Source organism: Lynx canadensis, chromosome D1 (assembly GCF_007474595.2).
Source record: "Lynx canadensis isolate LIC74 chromosome D1, mLynCan4.pri.v2, whole genome shotgun sequence".
NCBI lineage: Eukaryota > Metazoa > Chordata > Mammalia > Carnivora > Felidae > Lynx > Lynx canadensis.
The window spans coordinates 109,487,854-109,513,998 of NC_044312.2; the positions used below are offsets into that span (position 1 = coordinate 109,487,854).

General features: G+C 39.9%; 1 protein-coding gene across 4 annotated transcripts in view; it reads left to right on the forward strand.

Moving 5' to 3' along the window:
- The window catches only part of PACS1 (phosphofurin acidic cluster sorting protein 1), a 150,836-nt gene that overhangs the window by 92,591 nt on the left and 32,100 nt on the right, over positions 1-26,145 (forward strand). For all 4 annotated transcript variants that reach the window (XM_030331179.1, XM_030331182.1, XM_030331180.2 and 1 more), the window contains exon 2: positions 16,090-16,177. In XM_030331179.1, coding sequence (XP_030187039.1) covers positions 16,090-16,177 — 88 coding nt within the window. The remainder of the gene's footprint in view (positions 1-16,089; positions 16,178-26,145) is intronic.

Here is a 26,145-nt window from a genome sequence, read left to right on the forward strand (position 1 = left end):
GTATTCTCCATTTTCTGTCCTCAGTTTATTCTATTTCCCAGCAGTGTTTGATGCATCATCTTAAGCACTTTCTTCTCTAGGTTCATGAAGGCACATCCTCTTCCTACCTCACTGGAAGCTTTCTCTTCTGCTGCCATACTTGTATGTATACATTGGAATGCCCAGGGTTCCATCCTTGGCCTTTTTTGTTGTTGTTAAATGTTTATTTATTTTGAGAGTGAGAGAGAGAGAGTGTGTGTGTGTGTCACCAAGGAGGAGAGGGGCAGAGAGAGAGAGGAAGAGAGAGAATCCCAAGCAGGCGCTAAGCTGTCAGCACAGCCGACAATCTTACAGACCATGATGAGATCATGGCCTGAGCCAAGATCAAGAGTGAGTCACTTAACCAATGAGCCACCCAGGCATGCCAGCCTTTTCTCTTTTTTATTTGACTTTGCTCTGGAAGATCTCAGCCATTCCCATTCTTCTAAATACCATCTTTATGCCATGACCCCCAAATCTCTAGCTCTAGCCTGACCTTTCCCTTGAGCTCAAGACTCGTATAGCCAGTTGTCTAATTTTTCCACTCGGATATTCAGGATGTCTCAAACTTAGTAATCTCCTGACTTTTCCAAAACTTCCCCATCTCCCTCGTCTCAGTAAACTGTAATGCCATTGCATACACTCAGTTACTCAAAAAAAAAAAAAAAAAAAACAAAAAACAAAACCCTATAAACATCTTTGAGCTTTCTTTGCTCCATCTCCTGCATTTAATCCATTAGCAAGATCTATCAGTTCTACCAGAGTGTTCCTGAATTCTACCCTTCTATCCATCCCTACTACTACTACTCCAGATCAAATCTTCTTCCTGTATTACCTGGACCACTACAACAGCCTCCTAACTGGTCTTCCTGTTTCCACCCTCCCTTTTCTGTGGACAGTTATTCACATAACAGTAGGGTGATCTTGCACAAATTATTTTATATCATCCACTGGTTTATAATACTTCATTGGCTTCCCACGATCAAGTAAAGGTCTCTGCTGTATGGCCCAGCCTCCATTTGCCTTTCTAACCCCACATCTTCCTGCTCTCCTCACTCCCTGTGCCTTCTGTGTTTCCTTCACATACCCCAGCTTCCTTTTCTATTTCAGCCACATGCTCTTTATAGTTTTACTTTCATGTATGTCCCTAAACAATTAATAGTTTATTTTTGCTTGGTTTTGGATTTGATATTGTAACATACTATATGTAGTCTTCTGCAACTCAAAGTTATGTTTTGAGATCAATGTATGGTGAAGTGTAAGCTTATTAGTTCATACATTTTCACTGCTGGATAGCACTTGATTGTATAAATATACCCCAGTTTATCTTTCTGCTCTTCAACAGTGTACGTATGGGTTCTAACGAGCATAATACAAATAATACCTAATTTGTAGAGGATATAACATGAGCCAGGCACTGTTCTCAGTGCTTTTGTATGTATGAATCGTCACAATAATGAGGTTGGCATGACAGTCCTCATTTTACAGATGAGGAAATAGAGGTGTGGGAAGATGAAGTAGTTTACCCAAGGTTATAGGGGTCATGAGTGCTGTGAATACTTTTGCACGTGTCTCCTGGTACACAAGGGTAAGAGTTTCCCTAAGAGAGGAAGTTCTGGATCATGGATTCTACACATGTTCAGCTTGATAAGATGATACCTAATAGTTTTCTCAGTGATTGTACTAGTCGATACTCCCACTAGCAGCATATGAGTTCCCATTGCACTGCGTCTTCACCCACATTTAGCTTTGCCAATTTTGTGGGTGTGAATGATATTTTGATTTTAATTTGCATTTCCCTGATTCATAATGAGGTTTAGCATATTTTTGTGTATTTATTAGCTATTAGTGTTTCCTCTTCTGGAAATATGAAACATCTGTTCATATCTTCTGCCCACAATTCTATTGATTTGTGAGTCTTTTCTTATGGAATTGTAGTTCTTTATATTCTAGACCCTTTCTCAGTATTATGAATTTCACATGTCTCCTCCAAGTTCATGAGAACTTTTTAATATGGGGTTGAATTTCTCAGTGTTTTCAGTATCTTGCTGAAGAAATCCATCGTTACCTCAGAGTAATGAAAGATAATATCCCATATGTCTCCTATAATTTTGCATTTCACATTTATTCCCCCTGGAGATTATTTTTTATATATAGTCTAAGATATGGATTCAGTTTTTCGCCTATTTCATAGTTATTCTTTTCTCAGTTGTTGAAATACTACTTTATTCTTACAAAGTTTTGGTATAATTGTAGGATTGGGGGCGCCTGGGTGGCTCAGTTGGTTAAGCATCCGACTCTTGATTTTGGCTCGGGTCGTGATCTCACAGTTTGTGAGCTCGAGCCCTGTGTCGGACTCTGCGCTGTCTGTGCAGAGTCTGCTTCAGATCCTCTCTTTCTACCTCTGTCTCTCTGCCCCTCCCCTGCTCACGCTTTCTCTCTCTCTGTCTCAAAATAAATAAAGTAAACATTAAAAAAATTAATTGTAGGATTGTTTCTAGGCACTCCGGTCTGTTATGTTGAGCTCTCTGTTACTGTACTAATCCATACTGTCTCAACTAATATTCCCTTGTAATAAATCTGGTTATCTGATAGGCTGACTTACCCACCTGTCTCTCTTCTTGAAGAGTATCTTGGTTTTTCTTTGCCTTTTTCCTTATAAATTTTAGAATTAGCATCTATGGAAAATCCTGTTGGAATTTTGATCAGTGTTGTATTAATTTTGTGTATCAGTTTGGGGGAGTATTAAGATCTTGATGCTAGAATTTCCCTTATGCATGAGCATGGCATTTCTTTTACCTCTTTAATGTCTCAGAACAATATTTATACATGTACAAAATATCCTGCAACTCCATGGAGGCCTTCCACATCTTGCAAAGGAAGGCAATTTAGAGTAGTGATTAAGAGCAAAGTCTAGAACCAGACTGCCTGGGTTTAAATCCTCACTTAGCTGCTTACTAACTGCGATCCTAGGTAAATCAGCCTCTCTGTGCCTCAGTTTCCTCATCTGCAGAACAGTTAACAAGAGTCTCTTTTTCATAGGGATACATAATAAATGCTTAGTAATTGTTACCTCTTGCTATTATTGTTTTATTCCAGGTGTCTTAATTTTGGTTGCTTTGTGAATAGTATCTTTTTTTTTTTTTTTTTAATTTTTTTTTTCAACGTTTATTTATTTTTTTTGGGACAGAGAGAGACAGAGCATGAACGAGGGAGGGGCAGAGAGAGAGGGAGACACAGAATCGGAAACAGGCTCCAGGCTCTGAGCCATCAGCCCAGAGCCCGACGCGGGGCTCGAACTCACGGACCGCGAGATCGTGACCTGGCTGAAGTCGGACGCTTAACCGACTGCGCCACCCAGGCGCCCCAATAGTATCTTTTTTTAATTACATTTTATTTCTTTGTTGCTGATGTTTAGAAATGAAGTTGATTTTTGGAAATCTAGCAACCTGGTTAAACTCTCATCAGTCTGATAATGAGAATTCTTCCAGATTTCCCAAATAAGCTAATGACTTTTGTTTCTTCTATTTTAATCCTTATATTTTTATGTGTTTTTGTTTTTGTGCTTTATTCTCTTACTGGGCTGACTAGCGTATGACAGTATACCCTTGAATAGAAGTGGAAATGGATACCTTGTCATAGTCTTGCTTTTAAAGGGAATGTTCTAATACTTTATCGTTAAGGTCTTTGGTGTGTATCCTTTATGTCAAGGAATGTTTTTCTATTCTAAGTTTGCTAAGAGCATTTACATGAAAGGATGTTTACTTTTACCAAGTGTTTAATATGATTTGATCATATTGATAATGATATGATTGCATATTTTAGTCTTTAATCTGTTGATGAAGAAAATTACATTAGGTTTTCTAACCACCTTACATTTGTGCAGTTAACCCAAATGGGTCATGGTGTATTTTTTAAACAAATTTTTTTTGTTTTGTTTTGTTTTTTTTGTTTTTTTTCCAACGTTTTTATTTATTTTTGGGACAGAGAGAGACAGAGCATGAACGGGGGAGGGGCAGAGAGAGAGGGAGACACAGAATCGGAAACAGGCTCCAGGCTCCGAGCCATCAGCCCAGAGCCTGACGCGGGGCTCGAACTCACGGGCCGCGAGATCGTGACCTGGCTGAAGTCGGACGCTTAACCGACTGCGCCACCCAGGCGCCCCCATGGTGTATTTTTTAGAATACATTACTAGGTTTTATTTGCTAATATTTTGTTTTGAAAGTTTATGTTTATGCTTATAAATGAGATTGGCTTTTAATTTTTCTCTTTTGTGGATTAGGATCCATGATAATTTTATGAAATGAATTGGAAAGTATTCCCTTTTTTTATCCTCTGGAAAATGTGTATAAGGTTAAAATTATCTCTTCCTTGAATGTTTGATAGAATTTGTCTTTAAAAATTATCTGGACCTGATGTTTTCTTTCTTAGAAGAGTTCAAAATTATTGCCCAGTGTCTTCAGTGGTTATAGGACCACTCAGGTTTTCTCCATCTTCCCTGGTCATTTCTCTTATGTTATATTTTTTAGGAATCTGCCTTTTTCATCTAAATTTCCAACTTAATTTGCATAAGTGGTTTGTGGCATGGTCTTGTAAGTCTCTGCTTTATCTGGAGTATGTCCTTTCAAAAACAATTCCAGGGACGCCTGGGTGGCTCAGTCGATTAGGTGGCTGACTTCGGCTCAGGTCATGATATTGCAGTTCATGAATTCAAGCCCCACATCAGGCTCTCTGCTGTCAGCACAGAACCTGCTTCAGATCTTCTGTCTTCCTCTCTCTCTCTCCCTCCCTCCCCCCATTCTCTTTCTCTCTCAAATAAACATTTTTAAAAATGAAAAAAATAACAATTTCAGGTTTCTAAATTTTATTACTAAGACATGTATCTTATTGTCTATTTTATAAAATTAGTTTTGTCCTTACCATTTTCTTACTTTTAGGTGTTTGGGTTTATTTATTTTCTTTAAATGTCTTAATGGCTGCTTAGCTCATCTGTTTCAGCATTCCTTCTTATCTAACGTAACCACTTAAGACTGTTGTTTCCTGAAAAAATAATAATGAAATAAAATCTCCTCCAAGAACCTCTTTAGTTTTGATACATAATGTTTCATTAATGTTGGGTTCTGAGTATTTTCTCATTTCTTCTTTTTCCTGTGTTTCTGGGTAATTATTTTTTTAACCCTTTTTCTTTGTTTCCTTTTGAATTGGTGGAGGGTTTTTCTCACATACCGTTTAAACTATGAGTTTGAAAGATAGGTATTCAACTTTTAGTTTCTTCATGATTACTCTCAAACTTTGAGTGTTGACTACATAAGAGTTTAATGTTAGTTTCCCGTTTTTTCCCTCTGAAACAATTCAGGGACCTTTAAAACATTCTGTGATTGGGTCATTTCCTGTCTCGTGCATGCTGTAATATTTACAATGTGTGAATCAAACATTATTTCATATTAGCCATGTTTGTTTAAATTTACCTACATTTTTGCGATTTTATTTGTCCACCATTTCTTTTCCTATCCTGATATTTTAGGACCATTTTCTTATTTTTACAATAATCCTTAAGAAGTAGCATTAATGTTCAAGCCACTGTCCAAGGCACCTACAGTGATTCACCTTCTAGAATTCATACTCTTAAGTAGTTCCCTCCCACTCTATAGGGCCGACCATTCTAACCTGAAAGGGCATTGGTTACACTGTCCTAGTGGTTACACAGTGTAAGGAACATTCAGGAAATGATGGAGTGTGACTTCTGAGGCTGGGTCATAAGATACATTTCTCCTTTTACCTTGCTCTTTCTTGGAACATTCATTCTATGGGGAAGCCAGCTGCCATGTCATGAGGTTGTCAGTCAGCCCTGGAAAAGGGACTGTGGCCACCTGTCAATTGCCAGTACTTGTAAGTGAGCCACCTGGGAAGGGGATGCTGCAGCCCTGGGCAAGATGATTGCAGCCCTAACATCTTTTTTTTTTTTTTTTTTAATGTTTATTTATTTTTGAAAGAGAGAGAGACAAAGTGTGAGCAGGGGAGAGGCAGGGAAAGAAGAGACACAGAATCTGAAGCAGGCTCCAGACTCTAAGCTGTCAGCACAGCCCAACATGGGGCTTGAACCCACTTGAACCCACTCGCTTGAACCGCGAGATCATAACCCGAGCTGAAGTCGGACGCTTAATCAATGAACCCACCCAGACACCTGAACCCTGACTAACATCTTGATAGCAACTTTTTGTTTACCTGAAAATGTTTTAACTAACCCTCGTTTCTAAATATACTGTATCTGTGTATGCAGTACTGTAAGGGGTGAGATAGCCATCACTGTTTTTATTCAAATAACTAGCCAGTTTTACGATACTATTTATTAATTGAGTAACTCAACTATTTCTTTCATAGAGTAAATTTTTGTTTATACTTAGGTCTAATTTTGGACTCTGTTCCCTTCCATTGATCTCTTTGTTTATTCTTTTCCCAATACCAAGACGTTTTAATTACTTTGACTTTAGAATCCATGTTAATATCCTGTTGGATAAAGCCTTCTTCTTTACTCTTTTTTCCCCAAAAGTTTCTTGGCTGGATTCCTTTCCTTTCCTCCCCTCCCCTCCTCTCCCTTCCTTCCCTTCCCTTTCCAAGATTTTACTTAAATTCAAGTTAATTAACATATAGTATAGTATTGGTTTCAGGAATATTGGCCTTTCTTTCTTTCTTTCTTTCTTTCTTTCTTTCTTTCTTTCTTTCTTTCTTTTCTTTCTTGTTACTATGAAATTTTTTAAACCTACAGAAAAGTAAAGGGTTTAATGAACCTCCATGAATATTCATCTCCTAGATTGAACAATTATTAAAATTCTTTTCTAAAGTATTGTGAAGTTAATTACAAAATAATTCCCCCTTGAATACTGCTGTGTGCATCCTACTATGTGCATCTCTACTTTCTAATTATAGTTAATTATTATCGTTTGCATTAAGGACATTTTGTGTTTTTATATATTTATTTTGATATTTTCGTTATGATTCTCCTAGCTTTTTGGTTGATTCTCTTGAGTTCTAGTACACAGTCATATATGTGCAACTGGAAATTGTTTTCAGCTTTGGTATCATTTACAGTAAAACCTTGGATTGTAACTTGTTCTGCAAGTGTTCCGCAAGACAAGCAAACCATTTCTTTTTTTTTAAATTTTTTTTTTTCAACGTTTATTTATTTTTGGGACAGAGAGAGACAGAGCATGAATGGGGGAGGGGCAGAGAGAGAGGGAGACACAGAATTGGAAACAGGCTCCAGGCTCTGAGCCATCAGCCCAGAGCCCGACGTGGGGCTCGAACCCACGGACCGTGAGATCGTGACCTGGCTGAAGTCGGACGCTTAACCGACTGCGCCACCCAGGCGCCCCAAAGCAAACCATTTCTAATAAATTTTAAGTTGATAAACAAGTGATGTCTTGCAACAAGCAGTATAGGATGCCGAACATCACATGATCACAACTGAGCCAATGGTTCTTCTCTCTCTCTCTCTCTCTCTCTCTCTCTCTCTCTCTCTCTCTCTCTCTCGCTGCAGGATTGTGGGTGATTGTCTTCTATGCTCAGTCTCAGGCCACAGTGTTTGGCAGAAATCAGTGATTTTTCAGAATGTTGGAAGGTGCCCACAACTGGCACTAGTGTATTTTTTGTCACTTCAAAGAAATTATGGACAGTCCTTTGCTTAAACTCACAAACTACAAGATCATGACCTGAGCTGAAGTCAGATGCTTAACTGACTGTGCCACTCAGTCACGCCCCTATTTATTTTTTATTTTTTCTAAGTTCTCTCTATACTCAGTATGAGGCTCCAACTCAACCCAAGATCAAGAGTTGCAGGCTGTACAGACTGAGCCAGCCAGGTACCTCTTAAGGGTCTTTTTTAAAATTAGTAATGTATGTTGAATTTTATCAAATGCCTTTTTAGCATCTAATAAAGTAATTGCATTTTTTTCTTTCAAACCTATTAATGTGATAAGGTGTATTAATAAGTCCCTAATATTCAACCATGCTTGCCTTGGGAGTCTCTCTCAGATATGTTTATCTTTTTGTTTTAATGCACTTTATTGTTTCTTGCCTCTGACTCAGATGGATATGGTTTGAAGTGTTGGGGTTCAGAGCTGATGGCCAAGAAAGAATTCTTGAGACCTCTTCAATACAAAAAAGTGATTTTATTAAAGCACGGGGTCAGGACCCATGGGCAAAAAGAGCTGCACTTGGAGTGACTGATTAAGATTTTCTATCCTATGGAGGGAACAGTGATGTTAGGGCTCCAGGAAATTGAGTCTGTAGGTTTCTGGAGATTGCCTTTTTTCTTGTAAATCATTAAGACAGTTGCAAACTGATGGAGACTCATGTCCTGACTAGGATCTCTGTCAGTTAAGGAGGGGGTTAGCTTGTGCTTTGCACTCAGCTTGCCTTTGTTTCTCACATCAAGATCACTTATTTTTGGCTGGACCAAAATTCAGAGGGTTTTTTGTTTGTTTTGTTCTTCCCATACACGTCTTCTGCCTCTGTCACTGAAACACTTGGATTAAGGGATTGTCATAATGAAGGAGTGTGATTTAAGTGACTAGGACTTGGCAGATGCTGATGGTATGTAGACTTCCTTTGAGCAAAGAAAGGTTAAGGAAGGAGGGCACTTAACCTTTTTGAGCACTTCTGATATGCCAGGCTCTATGCTTTGGTACTTCTCATACTTCTTAGTTCACACAGCAGTTCTATTTTATAGGTGATAAAACTGTTCTGTATTACTGAAGGAACTACAGACTTGAGGATTTTCATGTGTAGTTTTAATAGCAAGACCCCTCCTCTCCCCTCCCCGCCCATATTTGAGGCCCTTTCCATTTAGATTATCATCAAGGAGATTGTAGAAAGGGGGGGGGGGGTAATGTTATAAATCCTGTTGGCATGTGCAAGAAATTGGCATTTATGCCCCCAAAATAAACATATGCTAAGTGGCTGAAAATTAGGGGTTTACTTAACCTTATGTTCCTTTGCTTCACAGAAAGTCACATCCTATGGCTACAGAATAAAACATGCCAGAGCCTATTCTTGGGTAATGTTTTCTGTTTGGGTCTGAGTTTTTTCTCATTCTGTGGTGTTTTACCATGTGAACATTGCCTAGTTCCATCTGATTTCTTTGTGATACAATAACAAGCAAGAAGTCTTTTTTCCTCTTAACCCATTCATTGTAAAGTCCATTTCTCTCTATCTCATTCAAGCCATCTCTCCCAAGTTGTGCCTTTCGGGATGACAACTGAGTTGGTTTGCTTTTTAAAAATCTGCTTTAGAGTTATTAATTTTAAAATATTACTGCTTTAATTCATTGTTTCTCAGTCTATGCTTATATAAAATTATAACTTTAGTGTCCACATGTTCAAGTAACTTCTTAAGCAGTAAAAGTACACTACTGCGGAGGGAGGGGGCACCTGGGTAGCTCAGTCGGTTAAGCGTCTGACTTTGGCTCAGGTCTTGATCTCACAGTTCATGGGTGGAAGTCCCGTGTCAGGCTCTGTGCTGACAGCTCAAAGCCTGGAGCCTGCTTTGGATTTTGTCTCCCTCTCTCTGTGCCCCTCCCCGCTCTCGTGCTTTGTCTCTCTCTTAAAAATAAATAAATGTTAAAAAAAATTTTTTTAAGTACACTGCTCAGAAATTTACCTTTTGTGTTATTGTGATTGAAGCTCATCCAGACATCTACAGGTGCCCTGTTAAAATTGAAGAGGGGCGCCTGGGTGGCGCAGTCGGTTAAGCGTCCGACTTCAGCCAGGTCACGATCTCGCGGTCCGTGAGTTCGAGCCCCGCGTCAGGCTCTGGGCTGATGGCTCGGAGCCTGGAGCCTGTTTCCGATTCTGTGTCTCCCTCTCTCTCTGCCCCTCCCCCGTTCATGCTCTGTCTCTCTCTGTCCCAAAATAAATAAAAAACGTTGAAAAAAAAATTTAAAAATAAAATTGAAGCAATTGTAGAAATGAAAATTACTCTCATAAAGGAACATTTTTTCCATAAATTTTTCTACTAATTTGCTCTTTGTCCTGATAAATGCTATTGCAGGGAGAAGGTAGAGCTTTTTTTTTTTTTTCTCCCCATCTTGCGATTAAAGAACTGAAAGGGAGAAAAAATTGACTTGCTCATATAACATAGTCATTTCTTGGTAGGGCCAAAAATCATCCAGGTCACCAGTCTTCTGGTCCCAAAAAGACCATCAGTGTGATTCAGAGACTCACTATGCAGTTTTTGATTCCATCCAGATCTTTGTTTCTCCTTTCTTCCCCCTTTTCTGTGCAAAATGTGGCCATTTCACTGTTCATTGATACCCTAGTACAGAATAGATTTGGGGAATGGGGGTAGAATAGGACTGTCTTTTGGTGAGCCTCTCTAGTTCTGATTTACATGGAGTTAAGTTTGAAACAGCTGTGAAATACAGGTTGGGGACCATTTGTAGAAAACATTTAAGGCTGTTTCTCCTTTATCTTACAGTGAAGCACAAAATAGAATAATTTAGAAGGTTCAAAAGATTCTTGTTATTATATTATTGTATCATTCTCTATCCACTTATCAAGGAGACAGCTTTATTCTTTCAGATTCAGTCTAATGGAATCAAAGAAAATAATTTCTTGAGAGAATTTATCTGGGCTCAAGTGATATGTCCTCCCTGAAGCTGTAGCACAATCACTCATAATCTTGTATGTAATTTAGTACTTAATTTTGTATGCAGTTACAGTTGTTAGATAATTGTTTGATATACTTAAATCCTGTCTTCTCAACTAGGTTATAAAGTGCCCCAAAACAGAGATTATGCCTTATTTTTCTATGTACCTTATAGCTTCTAGTATAGAGCTAAGTACAGTGAAGATCTATACAGTAAATGGTTGATGGAAATCTTGCTGGGCAAAAAGAAAATCTTTAACCCAGTTCTAGACTCCATCAGTGTTACTCTGACTATCCTTCCTGTGGGTGGTGGCAGTGAGGGTGTTCTCTTCAAGGCCTCCAGTGCCTGCAAAGTAGAAGGGAAATGACTTGGGCACAGGGGATGAGAGTAGAGGCCAGGAGCTCCCTCCCTGTTTAGAATGGCCGTTGCCTCACTGCTCTTTTTGGAAGGAAGTCGATCCCCCACATCCCCAAAGGAGATCAAATACAGCCGTAAACAGTGAACAAATAAATAATGGTGATTGCTGATGACAATTCCAAGTGTAGCAGTTATAGCATCTTACCACGTGCCGGGCCTTGTTTTGCCTTCCATTCCCTCAATTAAACCATATTACAATGTTATTAAGTGGGGTACTGTTGTTGTCTTCATTTTATGTGGAAAAATTGAGGCACAGAGGTCACCAAAGGTTACCCAACAAGGAAAGAAAGGAGTGGGATCAGGAAGAGACCAAAATGCAGAAGGAAGAAGCACTTTGAGTAATCAGGGGACTTTGATTTGACATTTCATTGTTTTATTAATGCTGGACTTCACTAGCATTTACAAATGGAGTCTTAAAAAATGACAATAAACAAGTCCTATTATCAGTATAAGTTCAAAATGCCTTTGTAGAAGGGAAGATTATTTTTGAGCTGAATAACCTGGAATCCTCCTTTATAAGTCCTTTGGATTTCAGCCATCTTTGTGATATTCTGTTTTACTTTAAAGGCAGGTGGTTGACTTCTTTGAGTTCTGGCACATAGAGGTGCATGTTCCTCTATCTGGCCTTTGACCGACATTTCAGAGGTGGACTAGCTGGGGAATCCCAGCCTTACATTCCATTTGAAACCTTTGGTTAAAAACTTTTAGCTAGAACTTCACTCTTGTCTCATCACCAGATGAGGAGACAAGTCTTTAGCCAGCTCCCATGTTCCCAAGTTGTACCATGAGACTGGCTTCCAACCCATGGTACCACAGAGGTTCCTAGTGAGCTCTCTGGAATGCAGAAGTCTAGGAATTTGGTTCTTCTAAGGATCGTGGAAAGAACCTTTTTTCCCTTAACTTGTGAGATATCTTCCCTTCCTTTCATAAGGGTGAGAGTCAGGATTTCTTGATAGGGCATCACTCTTTAAAATGGACTTTGGGAATAATTCATCTGGTTCTCTTAAAAGTATTTGGGAGCTGGTGACTGAGTCCTAACACTTTGGGAATCTGTTCCTGGTATATCACTTAAAAATAGGTTTACTTGGGGCGCCTGGGTGGCGCAGTTGGTTAAGCGTCCGACTTCAGCCAGGTCACGATCTCGCGGTCCGTGTGTTCGAGCCCCGCGTCGGGCTCTGGGCTGATGGCTCAGAGCCTGGAGCCTGTTTCCGATTCTGTGTCTCCCTCTCTCTCTGCCCCTCCCCCGTTCATGCTCTGTCTCTCTCTGTCCCAAAAATAAATAAACGTTGAAAAAAAAAAAAAATTAAAGTTGTGACACAAATTTTTGTCTGTTTTGTTTACTGATAACGTCACAAATAACTAGAACAGTGCCTGGCTCATTGTAGGCTGATTGGATAAGTGAGAGTAACGTGACAGAACTGTAATTCAGACCTGGCTATGTCTGGCTCTAAAGCCTTCATTCTGGTCTTAAAAAAAAAAAAAAAGTATGTGTAGTTTGTATACAGTGGGCTGCATGGGTCTTGGATCTAAAGCTCTGTGGGGTTTTGCATGTGTGTATACCCACGTGGCCACCATGATGTATCAGTTACTCTAAAGAGGGTTCCCTTGTCTCATGTCCCTTCCCAATGAATGCCTCCACTTGCCTCAGTTACTGTGCTGTCACCTATCACCATGCATTGGTCTTATTGATTCTTGAACTTCATGTGGATGGAATCATATGTTTGTAGTCTTTTGTGTCTGCCTTCTTTAGACCAACATAGTATAGTGTTTTTGAAATTCCTTCATGTTGTCCCATGTGTCAGTAGCTTGTTCTTTTTTGCATAGCACATTTGTTTGTCCATTCTTCTGTTGGTAGACATTTTAGTTACTTCTGATTTAGGGCTTTTATGAGTGGAGCTGCTCTGAACATTCCTGTACCTGTCTTTTTGTGGGGTCTGCCTTCATTTTCTTGGGTTCTCTTGGGAGCTCGGCATAGGAATAGTCATATAATTAATGTCAACTGATAAACTACCAAGTGCTTTTCTTGAATGCAGTTGTACAATTTTACGCTCTCACCAGCCACACAGGGGACTTCGGTTATGCCACATCTTCACCAGCACTTGGAATTATTAGTTTTTATAATTTTAATGTGAAGTTATTTTCTGCTGTAGAAAAACTGATTAAAACAGGAATATGATCAGGGAAGGACCCTTTCCTTTTAGGCCTTGGATTCTGTATTTTTACTGCATAAGAAGTACCCAACCAGTAAAACATATGGTAGCAAGAACATCTAGGATCATAATCTAATTCAGCCTCTTATGCATTGCGGCACCTCCAGTCAGAACATCTTGCCAGGCTCCGTCAGGCTTAGTCATTCTTGGAGCTATCTAGGGCTGTTGCAGCCAACTGTGTGTGAGTGTGGTTTAAGCAGAAATGTATCTTATTTCTCCAGAGTTTTTCTGTTATATTAAATGTATGTTGAAAATATTTACTTGTAATTAAAATACTTTCTTCTAACTTTCTAATAAAGTGCCTTGTAGTAACTTAAATTGGGTTCTGGGCTAAGATAGGCCTAAGTTTGCATCTTGGCTCGACCACTTTGTGTGATCTCGGTCAAGTCGCTTAATCCTTCAGGCATCCTTATCTGTAAAATGGGTGGATATATTACCCACCTGTTAGAATTATTATAAGACTTACATGAGATAATGCAGTATGTAACAAGTACGTGTTACATGGTGGGTGCCTAATGAGTCATACACATTTTCTTATACTTTGAAGAACTAGAATGCATTTAAGTCCCCACATCCCTTTGAGTCATACCATTAAAAACAAAGAAAAAATATCTATTGAACTATTGCCAGTAGTATGGAAATCAGTGTGGTATATCTAGTTTCTAAGCAAACACTGAGAAAATCCAGTCTTGCTATTGCCTTGTTACCTCAGGTACTAAATCATTCTTGGCTTTCTTGTTGACATAGGTGCTGTGGCATAAAGGTTTATTGAGTCAGTAAACACTTGTTGGTCTATGATATGTTTTTCCTTCCTAACAAAATTCTGCTGTATTACCCAACAATTTTTACATGTTATGGAAAAGGAAAGATGGTCCAGAGCCTTATGGGACATGAAAAAGCTGAGGGCAAGGAGTGTAATGTAAGTCATTACTCGTCTTCCCCTCTGGTGTGTATAATCTCCATGAGGCTGAGAACCACATCCCTCTACAATTCCAACGACTAACCTGGTACCCAGAGTACAAGAGATGCTCACTAAATGTATGGAATGTGTAAAAGAGTGAAGAAGGATAACAAGCAGAGGGGAAGAAGTATGTGTCCCAGATTTAGTTCTGTGACTCTTTATATCTTGGATATAGATACATCAGTCAGAAGCTAGAAAATGTTTGCTTTGGAAAGAAACAAAAACTTAACCCATTGAAAGCGTTCATAAATAGCAGCCTTCAATGAGGAACAAAACAGCATATCCAGTCTCTTCCATTTGTTCATCCAGTCATGTTCCCTTTCCTTTCTAGCAGGGCTTGAAGATACATAGTTGAACAACATAGTTCATACGTTTCTTAATAGCCAACTCTGTGGAATGTAATAATCCCTTTGATGTTGGCAGAACCAGAGTTCCTTTTGGGCCAGCATGTCTCTGCTCTGAAGGGGAAAGAGAAACATATAATGCTGTGGGTAGGCATTGAGGGGGAGATTTTGGAGGAAAGAGCATGAACCCAGGTGATCCCAGTTTAATGAACCTGAGCATGTTTTAGGAGCGCAGGTGAGGTAGCTCTTGCTCCCAGCGCTAGTCAGTGAATGAGGAGGCATTAGGAAGTTATAACATTTTATCTAACAGATGTTTGCTGAGCAGCTATACTTTGCCAAGCCCTTTGGTAGAAGGCCAGAGGTGTGTGTCACTCAAGGACCTAAAGGAGACTCAGTATGACTGGAGTTTAGAGTATGAGGAAGGAGCGCAGAGAGGTAAGACAGATAGAAAGCAGGGGCAAGATAGCTGCAGCAGGGGAGAGAGAGGAAGCATAAAATGGAGTCTGAGAACTCGTTATGACTCTGGTAAGCAGCATCCTTTGTGTGACTCCCCATTTGTCAGAGCCTCTCCAAGGAAGAGAACGTGCTGGATTTGAACCACTTAAACCAGAAGTAGAAAGGCAGTATCCAAAGTTTCCCTCCCAACTCTTCCTAGAAGACCAGGGTAGGCCTGTTTTGGTAAGGCAAGGTCAAGTCAAATGACAGTTGCTGACTCCAGAGCAAGGGACAGTCTTGTCTCTTTCAGTTAGGGGGAACTTCCTCATTGGGTGGCACTGAAGATTTTCTGCACACCTCAAGCACAATTCAACTGAAACCCAAATTGTGGCCATTTAAATCATTTTCTGCAAATGGTATCTATATTGTTTGTGCGGATCATCTTCTTGTTGCTACAGATGTACATCTGTAAATGTTTCAGGTGTGATTAGATGTAAATTAAAAGAGGGACTGGATAAGCAAAACAAACATCTGTACCTGTCCTTGGTCTCCCCTCAGAAATTTCTCCCACGTATTAGGGAAAAAGTGTGTCAGTTTTAGCTTGAGATCAATGGGCATCCACAGAGATTCATGGAATAATACACCTTTTGACACTTGTTTATAAAAGTTAAACAGGAGGGGCACCTGGGTGGCGCAGTCGGTTAAGCGTCCGACTTCAGCCAGGTCATGATCTCACGGTCCGTGGGTTCGAGCCCCGCATCGGGCTCTGGGCTGATGGCTCAGAGCCTGGAGCCTGTTTCGGATTCTGTGTCTCCCTCTCTCTCTGCCCCTCCCCCGTTCATGCTCTGTCTCGCTCTGTCCCAAAAATAAATAAAAAACGTTGAAAAAAAAAATTTAAATAAAAGTTAAACAGGAGAGTGCTTTTTTACTAAAGGAGGATGCTGTTTGGCATTCTAACATTCTTTCTTTAGGTAGAGCGGTTTCCCCATCAGATCATCTATCACTTTTCTCCTAAATTCCTTACGTTTGACTGGATTGTCTTTCTCAAATTTTTTGTAGGCTATTCAGCTTGACCCTGAAGAAACTCGTCATGCTAAAAGAAATGGACAAAGATCTTAACTCGGTGGTCATTGCTGTGAAGCTACAGGTAAGTTGAGCAGGATTGTTTGTTCAGGGTCCAAGGAAGCTGGATAACTTTATGCCTGCTGTTGGGACTTGAGAAATACTGGTGAGGGTCTGCCTGTCCCTTCCTCCCCTCCCCTTCCCTTCCCTTCCTCCTTTCCTTTCCTTTCCCCTTTTCCCTTTTCCCTTTCTTTTCCTTTTCCCCTTCCTTCCTTCCTCCCTCCCTCCCTCCCTCCCTCAGCCAAGCAAGGAGCAGGAGTATAAGATGACTCAGCTCATGAGACTTAAGGAGTCCCAGTTCTGTCTCTTAGTTAAACCACTCAGTTTCTTTAAACTTTAGTGTCTTTGTCTGAAGATTTAAAATGGTTCTTCCTGCCTTGCATCTCTAACAGGATTAGTATGAAGATCAAGTGATACAGATGCTAAAGTGTTGGATAAATGATTCAGAAATTGCTGTGGTGGCCAGTGTTTGTTTCGAGGTTTTCTGTAGGGTAGAAGAAATTTATAGATTATTGTTTCAAATTTGGCAATTAAAAACTTACTGAACATTTTAGCTTCTGGGCAATCCACCCATTTATTCCTTATACTTATTCAGTATCTTAAAGGGACCCAAAATATTTCACAAGCATTCGTACTCTAAGCATTCCCAAAGTTCAGGAAAGAAGGGAGAAACTGAACTACAGGAAGGTTAAGGAATTTACCTGTTGCCAGCTAATTACCAGGTAGCAGAAGTGGTACCAGAAACTAAAGAGCAGGTAATTTATGTAGTCATTAAACTCCACTACCAGGCCTTCCTTAACTGGTAAGTCCTTCCTAAGGATGACTCCCTAGAGTTTACTGAGATTCTAGAGTCATTAAATAATGATTGGATCCTTTAGCTTAAGAATGGTGTATTTAGTGAATTCTTACTGGTTGGAAAGTAGTGAACTGTATGGTAACTCCTACTAACCAGCACATTTTATTAGCTAGATCACCTATTATGAGCAGTCTATTGTTCTAATAGTGACCTCATTAAAATCCACATCTGTGGCACTCCCAGTATGTGTCCCATACACTGAGATCCTCAGCTCGCTTTCTGAGATAAATACATTATCTTAATTTAGTCCTCAAAACTTAAAGTATTTTAATTACTCTTTATGAATGCCTGCATGTCCCACTTTATATTTTGATTTCCTGTTCATCTTTGTGCATGTAATTCCTCCCAATTCTGTGAAACATTCCCAGGCATCCTGAGTTGAAAAAACAAGTACACGGCAACGATGTGCAAGTGGAGACTTACAGCGTCTTTTCTTTCTGTCCTGATTTTATACCCATTTCTAGGTCATGGGCAGGGTTCCAGTTTTCAGGAACCATTGCCTTTGCTAAAAGCTGTTGCTTTCCAGTACAAACACTGTTGGTATGGTTTTGAAAGTTCCCTGCTGCTTTTGCCATCCCCACAGTCAAATGCCTTGCCAAAAGAAATAATGTCCTTTATTTCCTGATTAAATATTTAACATTCTGTAAAATTTAAAATTATACCCAAAAACTATAAATATCCTGAATTTTTTATTGCTTTACTTCCAAGCAGCTGAAAGTAATTACAGATGTTATCATTTATCCAGTGGCTTGTTTATTCATTTATTCATTCATTTAACACGTATTTACTGAGCACCTATTATATGCAAAGCATTGCTCTAGGCACAGGGGATACAGCAGTGAGGGGATAAAACAGAAATGGGAAACATGCATAAAGCACTTCTGCTCGTGGTGAAGTATGCAGTTGTCTTGAACAAACACTTGTGCAATTGAGTTGTGAATTAAAATAGTTGCTTTTGTAATGGAATAGCATTTTTATGTGAAAGAAGGGCTTACAGACAAACTGGTTATTCAGACTCGGCTACTTGGAAGATATTTTCTTGAAAATGAACAACCTATCACTTAAAGGGAAACAACTGAGAATATTTTTGGCCAATGATAAATAAAATTTGATCTTTCATGTGAAAATTAGAATTTTGGAAAATGTGTCGGTATAAGCCTGACAGCTTCCCAGTTCTTAAGGACTTTACTGAAGAGATCAGTGGTGATAGTAATGGTAGTGGTTTTCTCAGTTGTATAGTAAAATGTGTAGAAAGGTTTGCCTGATTCAGTGAACCCGTGTTTTCCAAATGACCAGTGCATGAGGTTACAAAATCATGCTGGGTAAAAGATCTGTTCAAAGAACAAAATAGACCAATGGATTGGGTTTTGTTTTTAACATTTTATTTTGAAATAATTTTAAATTTGCAGGAGAGATGCGGGGATAATATATAGAGTTTCTGTATTCCCCTCACCCACCTTCTCCCAATGTTAACATCTTTCTTAACCATGGTACCTTTATCAAAACTAAGAAATTATCATTAGTACAATACTATTAACTAAATTAAAGACTTTATTCAGATTTCTCAGTTTTGCCACTGATGTCCTTTTTCTGTTAATTGGATTTTAATATGTAACAGTGCTATAAAAGTCTCCTTTTTTTTTAACTTTGTATCTCTTTGAGTGTGGATTTTTTCATATACCCAACCAAAACAATATTTTGCAACAAATTGAATACAGAAGCAGGTAGGAGAATCCAACTATTAGCCAGACATTAAAGAGATTTGCAGAGGGGCGCCTGGGTGGCTCAGTCGGTTGAGTGTCCGACTTCAGCTCAGGTCACGATCTCGCGGTCCGTGAGTTCGAGCCCCGCGTCAGGCTCTGGGCTGATGGCTCAGAGCCTGGAGCCTGCTTCCGATTCTGTGTCTCCCTCTCTTTCTGCCCCTCCCCCATTCATGCTCTGTCTCTCTCTGTCCCCAAAATAAATAAACATTAAAAAAAAATTTTTTTTAAGAGATTTGCAGAAATGTAAAAGAATGCTATCTCCTTCATACTGCTGTTGGAAATGTAAAATCATGCAGCCACCTTAAAAATAGTCTGGCAGTTCCTGAAAAGGTGTGACATAGAGTCATAAGGTGGCCCAGCAATTCTACTCCTAGATATTACCCAAGGGAAATGAAAACATGTCTACATAAAACTGCACATAAATGTTCATTGGCAGCATTTATTCATAATAGCTAAAAATTGGAAACAAAGCAAGTCCATTGACTGACGAATGGATAAGTGAAAGGTGGTATATCCATGCTACAACATGGATGAAGCTTGAAAACATTGTGCTAATAAATGAAAGAAGCCAGTCACAAAAGACCACATGTCGTATGATTCCATTTATATGAAATGTCCATGATAGGTAGGTACATTGATAGAGTCAGAAAGTAAATTAGTGGTTGCCTGGGGTTGGGGGTAGAGGGGGAGAAGATTAGTAGGGTGACAGCTAAAGAGTATCGGGTTTCTTTTTGTGGTGATGAAAATGCTGTAGAACTTATTGTGGTAATGTTTGCACAACTCTGAATATACTAAAAGCTATTGAGATGTACACTTTAAATGAGTGAATTGTATAGTAGTTGAATTCTATCCCAATAAAATTGTTTAAAAAAAAAATGCCATCTTCTTACTAAATTGTTTTTGTTTTGGAAAAGACATTTTTCATTAAAAAATGTTCTTATGTAAACATGTGAAAGGTTTATTATTTTTAAGTGAATTAAAACATATTTTTATTATATTTTTAAAATTTATTATTTATTTGAGAGAAAGAGAGCACGAGCAGGAGGGGCAGAGGGAGAGAGAGAGAGAATCCAAGCATGCCCCTGCGCTGTTAGTGTGAGCCTGATGCAGGGCTTGAACCCATGAACCAAGAGATCATACCCGAGCTGAAACCAAGAGTCGGACACTTAACCAGCTGAACCACCCAAGCACCCCTATACATATTTTTAAATGTCTCAGTTTAAATTCCTAATATGGTAAATACTGATAGTTGTACCTACATAAACAAAAGCTACTTGGGTGTATAATTTTTGTGTGTGGGGCTTGATCTCATGGTTCGTGAGTTCGTGACCTAAGCCGAAACCAAGGGTCCCAACTCTATAAATTTTTTTTAATGTTGATTTATTATTGAGAGAGAGACACAGAGCATGAGCAGGGGAAGAGCAGAGATGGGGGGAGACACAGAATCTGAAGCAGGCTTCAGGCTCTGAGCTGTCAGCAGAGAGCCCGATGCCGGGCTCGAACCCATAAACCGCGACATCATGACCTGAGCCGAAGTCGGACACTTAACCAACTGAGCCACCCAGGTGCCCCTCTACCTATTTTCTCAAAATATTACTACAGGACTCTTAAAATTTTAGGTGACCATTCATGAATAATTTTGCATTTAAAAAGGAAACATTTAAAACACTAGGAACCCAGGTTCCTGGGTGGCTCAGTTAGTTGAGTGTCCGACTTGATTTCGGCTCCCGTCATGATCCCAGGGTTGTGGTATCGAGCCCCACATCAGGTTCTGCACTGAGCGTGGAGCCTGCTTAAGATTCTTTCTCTCTCTCCCTCTGCCCCTCTCCCCCACTCACACACATTCTCTCTCAAATAAAAAATAAAAAAAAACAGGAACCTAATTTTTAATGCAGTAATAATACTCATTAATGGGTATTTTTATGCACTATAAGTAATGATATTGTAGTATCAGATATAAATTGTCTTCTATACTGCAAATGAAGATGTACTGTTATATAGCTTAAAGATGATATGTAAAGGTACTAAAGATAATTCTGAAATTGGACCCAAGTAGGTAGTGCCCTAGGCCCTGGAAGAAGCAAGTACTGTGGCCCATGAAGAGCAAATCTTTGGAGAAGGATGAGAAAGATGAGAAGAGTAGTGCACCATGCTTTGAAAGCACCAGTGCTCACTGTGATCCCGGGACTGCCCTGTACTCTATGTCCTGTTACCTGCACACACAGATTGGTTTTAACAGGTTTGCAATTCAGATAATGCAATTGGGATAGAAAGTTTTACAAGTATTTATAGCACATATTTGGATAGTGAGAGTTCAAATAATAAGGGCTGTTGCTATTGGAAGGAGATATGTCCTGTGGGGAAATAAATAAGATAAAGGGATCTAGCATGCCAGAGGTGAGAGAAGTTAGGGTGGTCAGGGTAGGCCTCATTGAGACATGACATTTATGCAAAGACTTTGAAGGTGAAAGGAGGGAGCCATGCAATATCTGGAGAAAGAGCATTCTAGGCAGAGGGAAAAGGCAAAGCAAAGCCCTAAGGCAGGAAATGTTTCTGACAGAACCAAGAGGAAGGAAGTGGTGGCCAGTGAGGCTGGAGAGGAACAAAAGCAGAAGGAGGTGAGGTCAAAGAAGTAAGGCATAGTGGGGGTGCTTGGGTGGCTCAGTCAGTTAAGCGTCCAACTTCAGCTCAGGTCATGATCTCAAGGTTCGTGAGTTCGAGCCCTGCATCGGGCTCTCTGCAATCAGCATGGAGCCCACGTCGGATCCTCTCTTTCTCTTCCCCTCCACCACTTGTGTTCTCTCTCTCTCTCTCTCTCTCTCTCTCAAAAATAAATAAACATTTAAAAAAAAAAGAAGTAAGGGAGGAACAGGATATGTGCGGATAATAACAAAGTCTCTGGCTTTCGATCTGTGTGAATGGGAGGGTTTTGAACAAAGAAGTGATGGGATCACTGTGGCTGTTGTATAGAGAAGAGACTGTAGGTAGGGAAGAGGAATCAGGAAGACCAGTTTGTTAATAGGCCATAACAGTGGTTGAGGCAAGAGATGAGGGTAGCACCGGATTGTTTTCTTTTCTTTTTAAAGTTTATTTAAGCAATCTCTGCACCCAACATGGTGCTTGAAGTCACAACCCCAAGATCAAGAACGACATGCTCTACAGAATGAGCCAGGCAGACACCCTGCCAGAGGTTTTCCCTAAACAACTAGCGGGTGGAAATGCCATTAAGTGAGATGGAGAAGACTGGCTGAAGCAGGTTCAAGGGAAAGATCCAAAACTCAGCTTATCGTGTTATGTCTGAGATGCCTATTAAACATGCAGGAGGAGATGTTGAATAGATAATTGAATATATGGGTTTAGAGTCCAGGAGAGAGGTCTGGGCTAGAGAGATAATTTGGAGAGTATATTTAATTAAGACCTTAAGATTGGATGAGATAATTAGGAGTGGAGTGAGTGACTGCAGAGAAGAGAACAAGTCTAAGGATTGAGGCCCCAGGCACTCCAGCATTAGGAAGTCAGAGAGGAGAGGAAGGACCGGAAATCGAAGCCAAGAGAGAGCAGCCAGAGGATAAGAGGAAATCAAAGAGAGTATGGGATCCTGGAAGCCAGATGAAGGAAGTGTTGCTGGAAGTCAAGAGTGACTATCAAAAGGCGCAGATAAGCCCAAGGAGATGAGAATGGGTCATCAGGTTCTTTAAAGTGAAGGTTATTTGAGACCTTGTCAGTAGCATTTTTGGCGGGATGGTGGAGACAGGAAGGTTGACTGGAATGCATTTACAAGAAAAATGAAAGCAGAGGACTTCAGGAGAGCAAAAATAGACAGCTCTTGAGTTTGCTAAGGGAAGGCGAGATAGGGGTTGGTAGGCAGCAGGGCACATGGTGACAAGAGAGGGTTTTTTGGGGTTGTTGTTTTGTTTTAAGATCAGAGAGATAACAACATGTTTGCTAATAGAAATGATCCAGAATAAAGAGGAAGGTTGATTATGTAGGACCTGAAAGACTGGGTAGAAGAGCATCTGAGCAGGTGAGGAGGGATGAGCTCTGGTGCCCAAGTGCAGTGGTTGACTTTAGATGGGAGTAGGGCCTCCATCTGTGTAACAGGAGGGTCGGAGGGGACATGAGCACAAATGTGCTAAGTAGGTAAGTGTGCTGGGAGTTGTGGGAGCCCTTTTCCTAGTGCTTCCATCTTCTCAGCTAAGTAGGAATAAAGGTTATCAAGTAAAGTGAGGAGAGGTTAGGAGGTGTTAGGGGTTTGAGGAAAAATGCATCATCAAGCAGAGCAGAAAAGGGGAAAGACTTGGGAAAATACAGAGTAATTGCCAGACTGTCTTGTCAGCCCACTACAGATTCGGGGACATGTATTAAAGACAGACCAGGCCGCCTGATTATATGATTCCTTCTGGGCATGTTCAGCTAGTGCAGTTGGACTTCAACAGAGTTGTAATTTACCAAATGACTATGGCAGACTAGCAACAGAGTGTGTGCAAGAACATGTTTATTTATAAAGATTGACTGTGGCATTTAAGCTGGGTAAGGAGGAAAGAGGGACAGCAGGGCCATGAGGAAAATTGAAACAATGGAAGGATCTTTGGATCATAGGCCCTGGCAGAAGAATTATTGTTGACAAACCAGAGAGAATGAGCTGAAAAGATAGGTGTAATCAGAGAGTGGGGTACATGAAACTGAGATTAGATATTGCTTGTAATTATTGGTAATGATAAGATTCAGCATGTGATCATGTGGGTGAGTAGCTAAGACAAGTGTGAGGACAAGATCATTGAAAGAGAGGGATTATGAGATTGAGGCAGCCAAGGTGTTGGAAAGAGCATATATTGAAACCATAGAGACTTATGGCTGAGATAGTACCGGGGAAAGGAACAGTGAGTGAGGAGCTGAAATCAAGAAATAAGCAGAAATGACTACAGTTAAAGATCCCAGCCACAGTAGGGAATAGAGGGTGGTATGAACTGAGGGTATCAATTCAGAATAGGGTTTTTGGCGAGGTGGAAGGGAGAATGTTCTAGAGCTGGTAATGAAAATAAGGAGGACATCTTCCTCATCTCCAAGCCAAGTGTGCGCATTATAGGAGAAAAGCAGCCACCGTTTGAGAGAACTACCCAAGAAGCATGTCTTCAGTGGAGATGAGGTTTCAGCTAGAACAGTGTTTCTCAGCAGCAGCACTCTAGACATTTGGGCCAGATCATTGTGTTGTGGGGTCTGCTCTGTACATCATAGGATGGTCAGCAACAACCTTGACCTCTACGCTCTAGAAATACCTCACATACACACAGATACCACCCCAGTTATAACAACCAAAAATATCTCTAAATATTGCCAAATGTTTCCTACCTTTTGTTGAAACCACCACTATATATATATAAGCCACATTCTGAATTCTCTCAGCATTTCTGAGATTCATTTTACAGAGATTTTAAAAATCAATGAACTCAGGTGAAAACTTTGTCAAGATTCTTGTTTGTAATAGCGGTTACTACAAAAAGTGTTTTCTAACAGACAAGGCAGAATTTCCTTTGTTATTTTAATTGGTATTCTATTCTAGTTACAAAACTATTCTAATTACAATTCTATTCTAGTTACAAAAATATTCTGAAATATTGTATTTAGATTTTCCTTCCTGCATTAAGCAAAATTTGCATTTTGTAAAAGCAAAAGTTAGGAGTGCTTGGGTGGCTCAGTTGGTTACGTGTCCCCACCTGAGCTCAGCTCATGATCTCACAGTTCACGAGTTCTAGCTCCACATTGGGCTCTCTGCTGTCAGCACAGCTCATATGCTCGCTCTCTCTCTCTCGCTCTCTCTCTCTCAAAAATAAATAAAAATATTTTTTAAAAATTAGAAATGGAGGGACGCCTAGGTGGCTCAGTCTAATTAAAAATAATTAGAAATGGATAAGAAACCTAAATATAAAAACTAAAATTATAAAATTTTTTTTTAAAAAAATTTTAATGTTTATTTTTGAGAGAGAGTGACAGAGTGTGAGTGTAGGAGGGTTAGAGAGAGAGGGAGATGCAGAATCTGAAGCGGTTACGGGCTCTGAGCTGTCAGCATAGAGCCCAACACAGGGCTCGAACCCATGGACCGCGAGATCATGACCTGAGCCGAAGTCAGAGGCTTAACCAACTGAGCCACCCGGTGCCCCAAAATTATAAAACTTCTACAAGGAAGCAGCAGAATATCTGTTCCAACATGGCAGAGTAACTTCACAGTCTTGGAGTAGGCAAAGATCTTTTAGATAGGAGCCAGAATGCATTAACCATTAAATAATAAAGTAGACTTGGTCAAAATTAAATACTTCATCCAAAGATACCATTAATAAACTGAATAGACAAGAAAATAATTTACAATACATATGTCTGACAAGTGACTTGTATAAATTAAAAAACTCTTACAACTCAAAAACAAGATAAAAAAACCTGGATGAAAATGTTTGACCAGGCACCTCATAGAGATTTACATGGAGATTTACAAATGATCAATAAACTAATGAAAATGTGCTTAATAGTATTAGTCATCAGGGAAATGCAAATTGTAACCACAGTGATATTCCACTGTGCGTACCCATTAGAATCCATGAATCAAGACCTGATCGCACCAACTGCTAGTGAAGATAAGGAGCAACTGGGGCTTTTAGACACTGCTGCTGGGGTGGGAATGGTACCAACACTTTGGAAACTGGTCTGGCAGTTTCTCATAAAGTTAAGCATACATCTACCCTAAGACCCAGCAATTCCTTTCTTAGGTGTTTGCCCTAGAAAAAGTAACACATATGTCTATAAAGACTTCTAACAAGAATGGCAGCTTTGGCCATAGTAGCCAAAAACTAGAAACAACACAAATGTGAATGTTCAGCAACAGTAGAATAGAATTCTATTCGGCAATAAAAAGGAATGAACTGCTAATATATGCAACACCCTGTATGAACCTCAAAGATGATGTTTGAAGAAGCCCAACCAGAATAGCGCATACCGTATGACCCCATTTATACGGAATGTTAGAATCGGTAAAACTAACCTGTGGTGAAAGAAGTCAGAACAGTGCTTGCCTCTGAGAGAGCAGTGTAGGATTGTCTGGGCAGGATCACAGAGTTTTTCTGGAGCGATAGAAATGTACGTCTTTTTTCTTTTTAATTTTTAATTTTATTTTAGAGAGAGTATGAGCCAGGGAGTGGGGGGGAGAGAGAGAGAGAGAGAGAGAGAGAGAGAGAGCGAGCGAGAGAGAATCTCAAGCAGGATCCATGCTCAGCATAGAGCCCAACATGGGGCTCAGTCTCACAACCCTGGGATCATGACCTGAGCCAAAATCAGGAGTCAGACACTCAACCGACTGAGCCGCCCAGGCACTCCGGAAATGTTGCA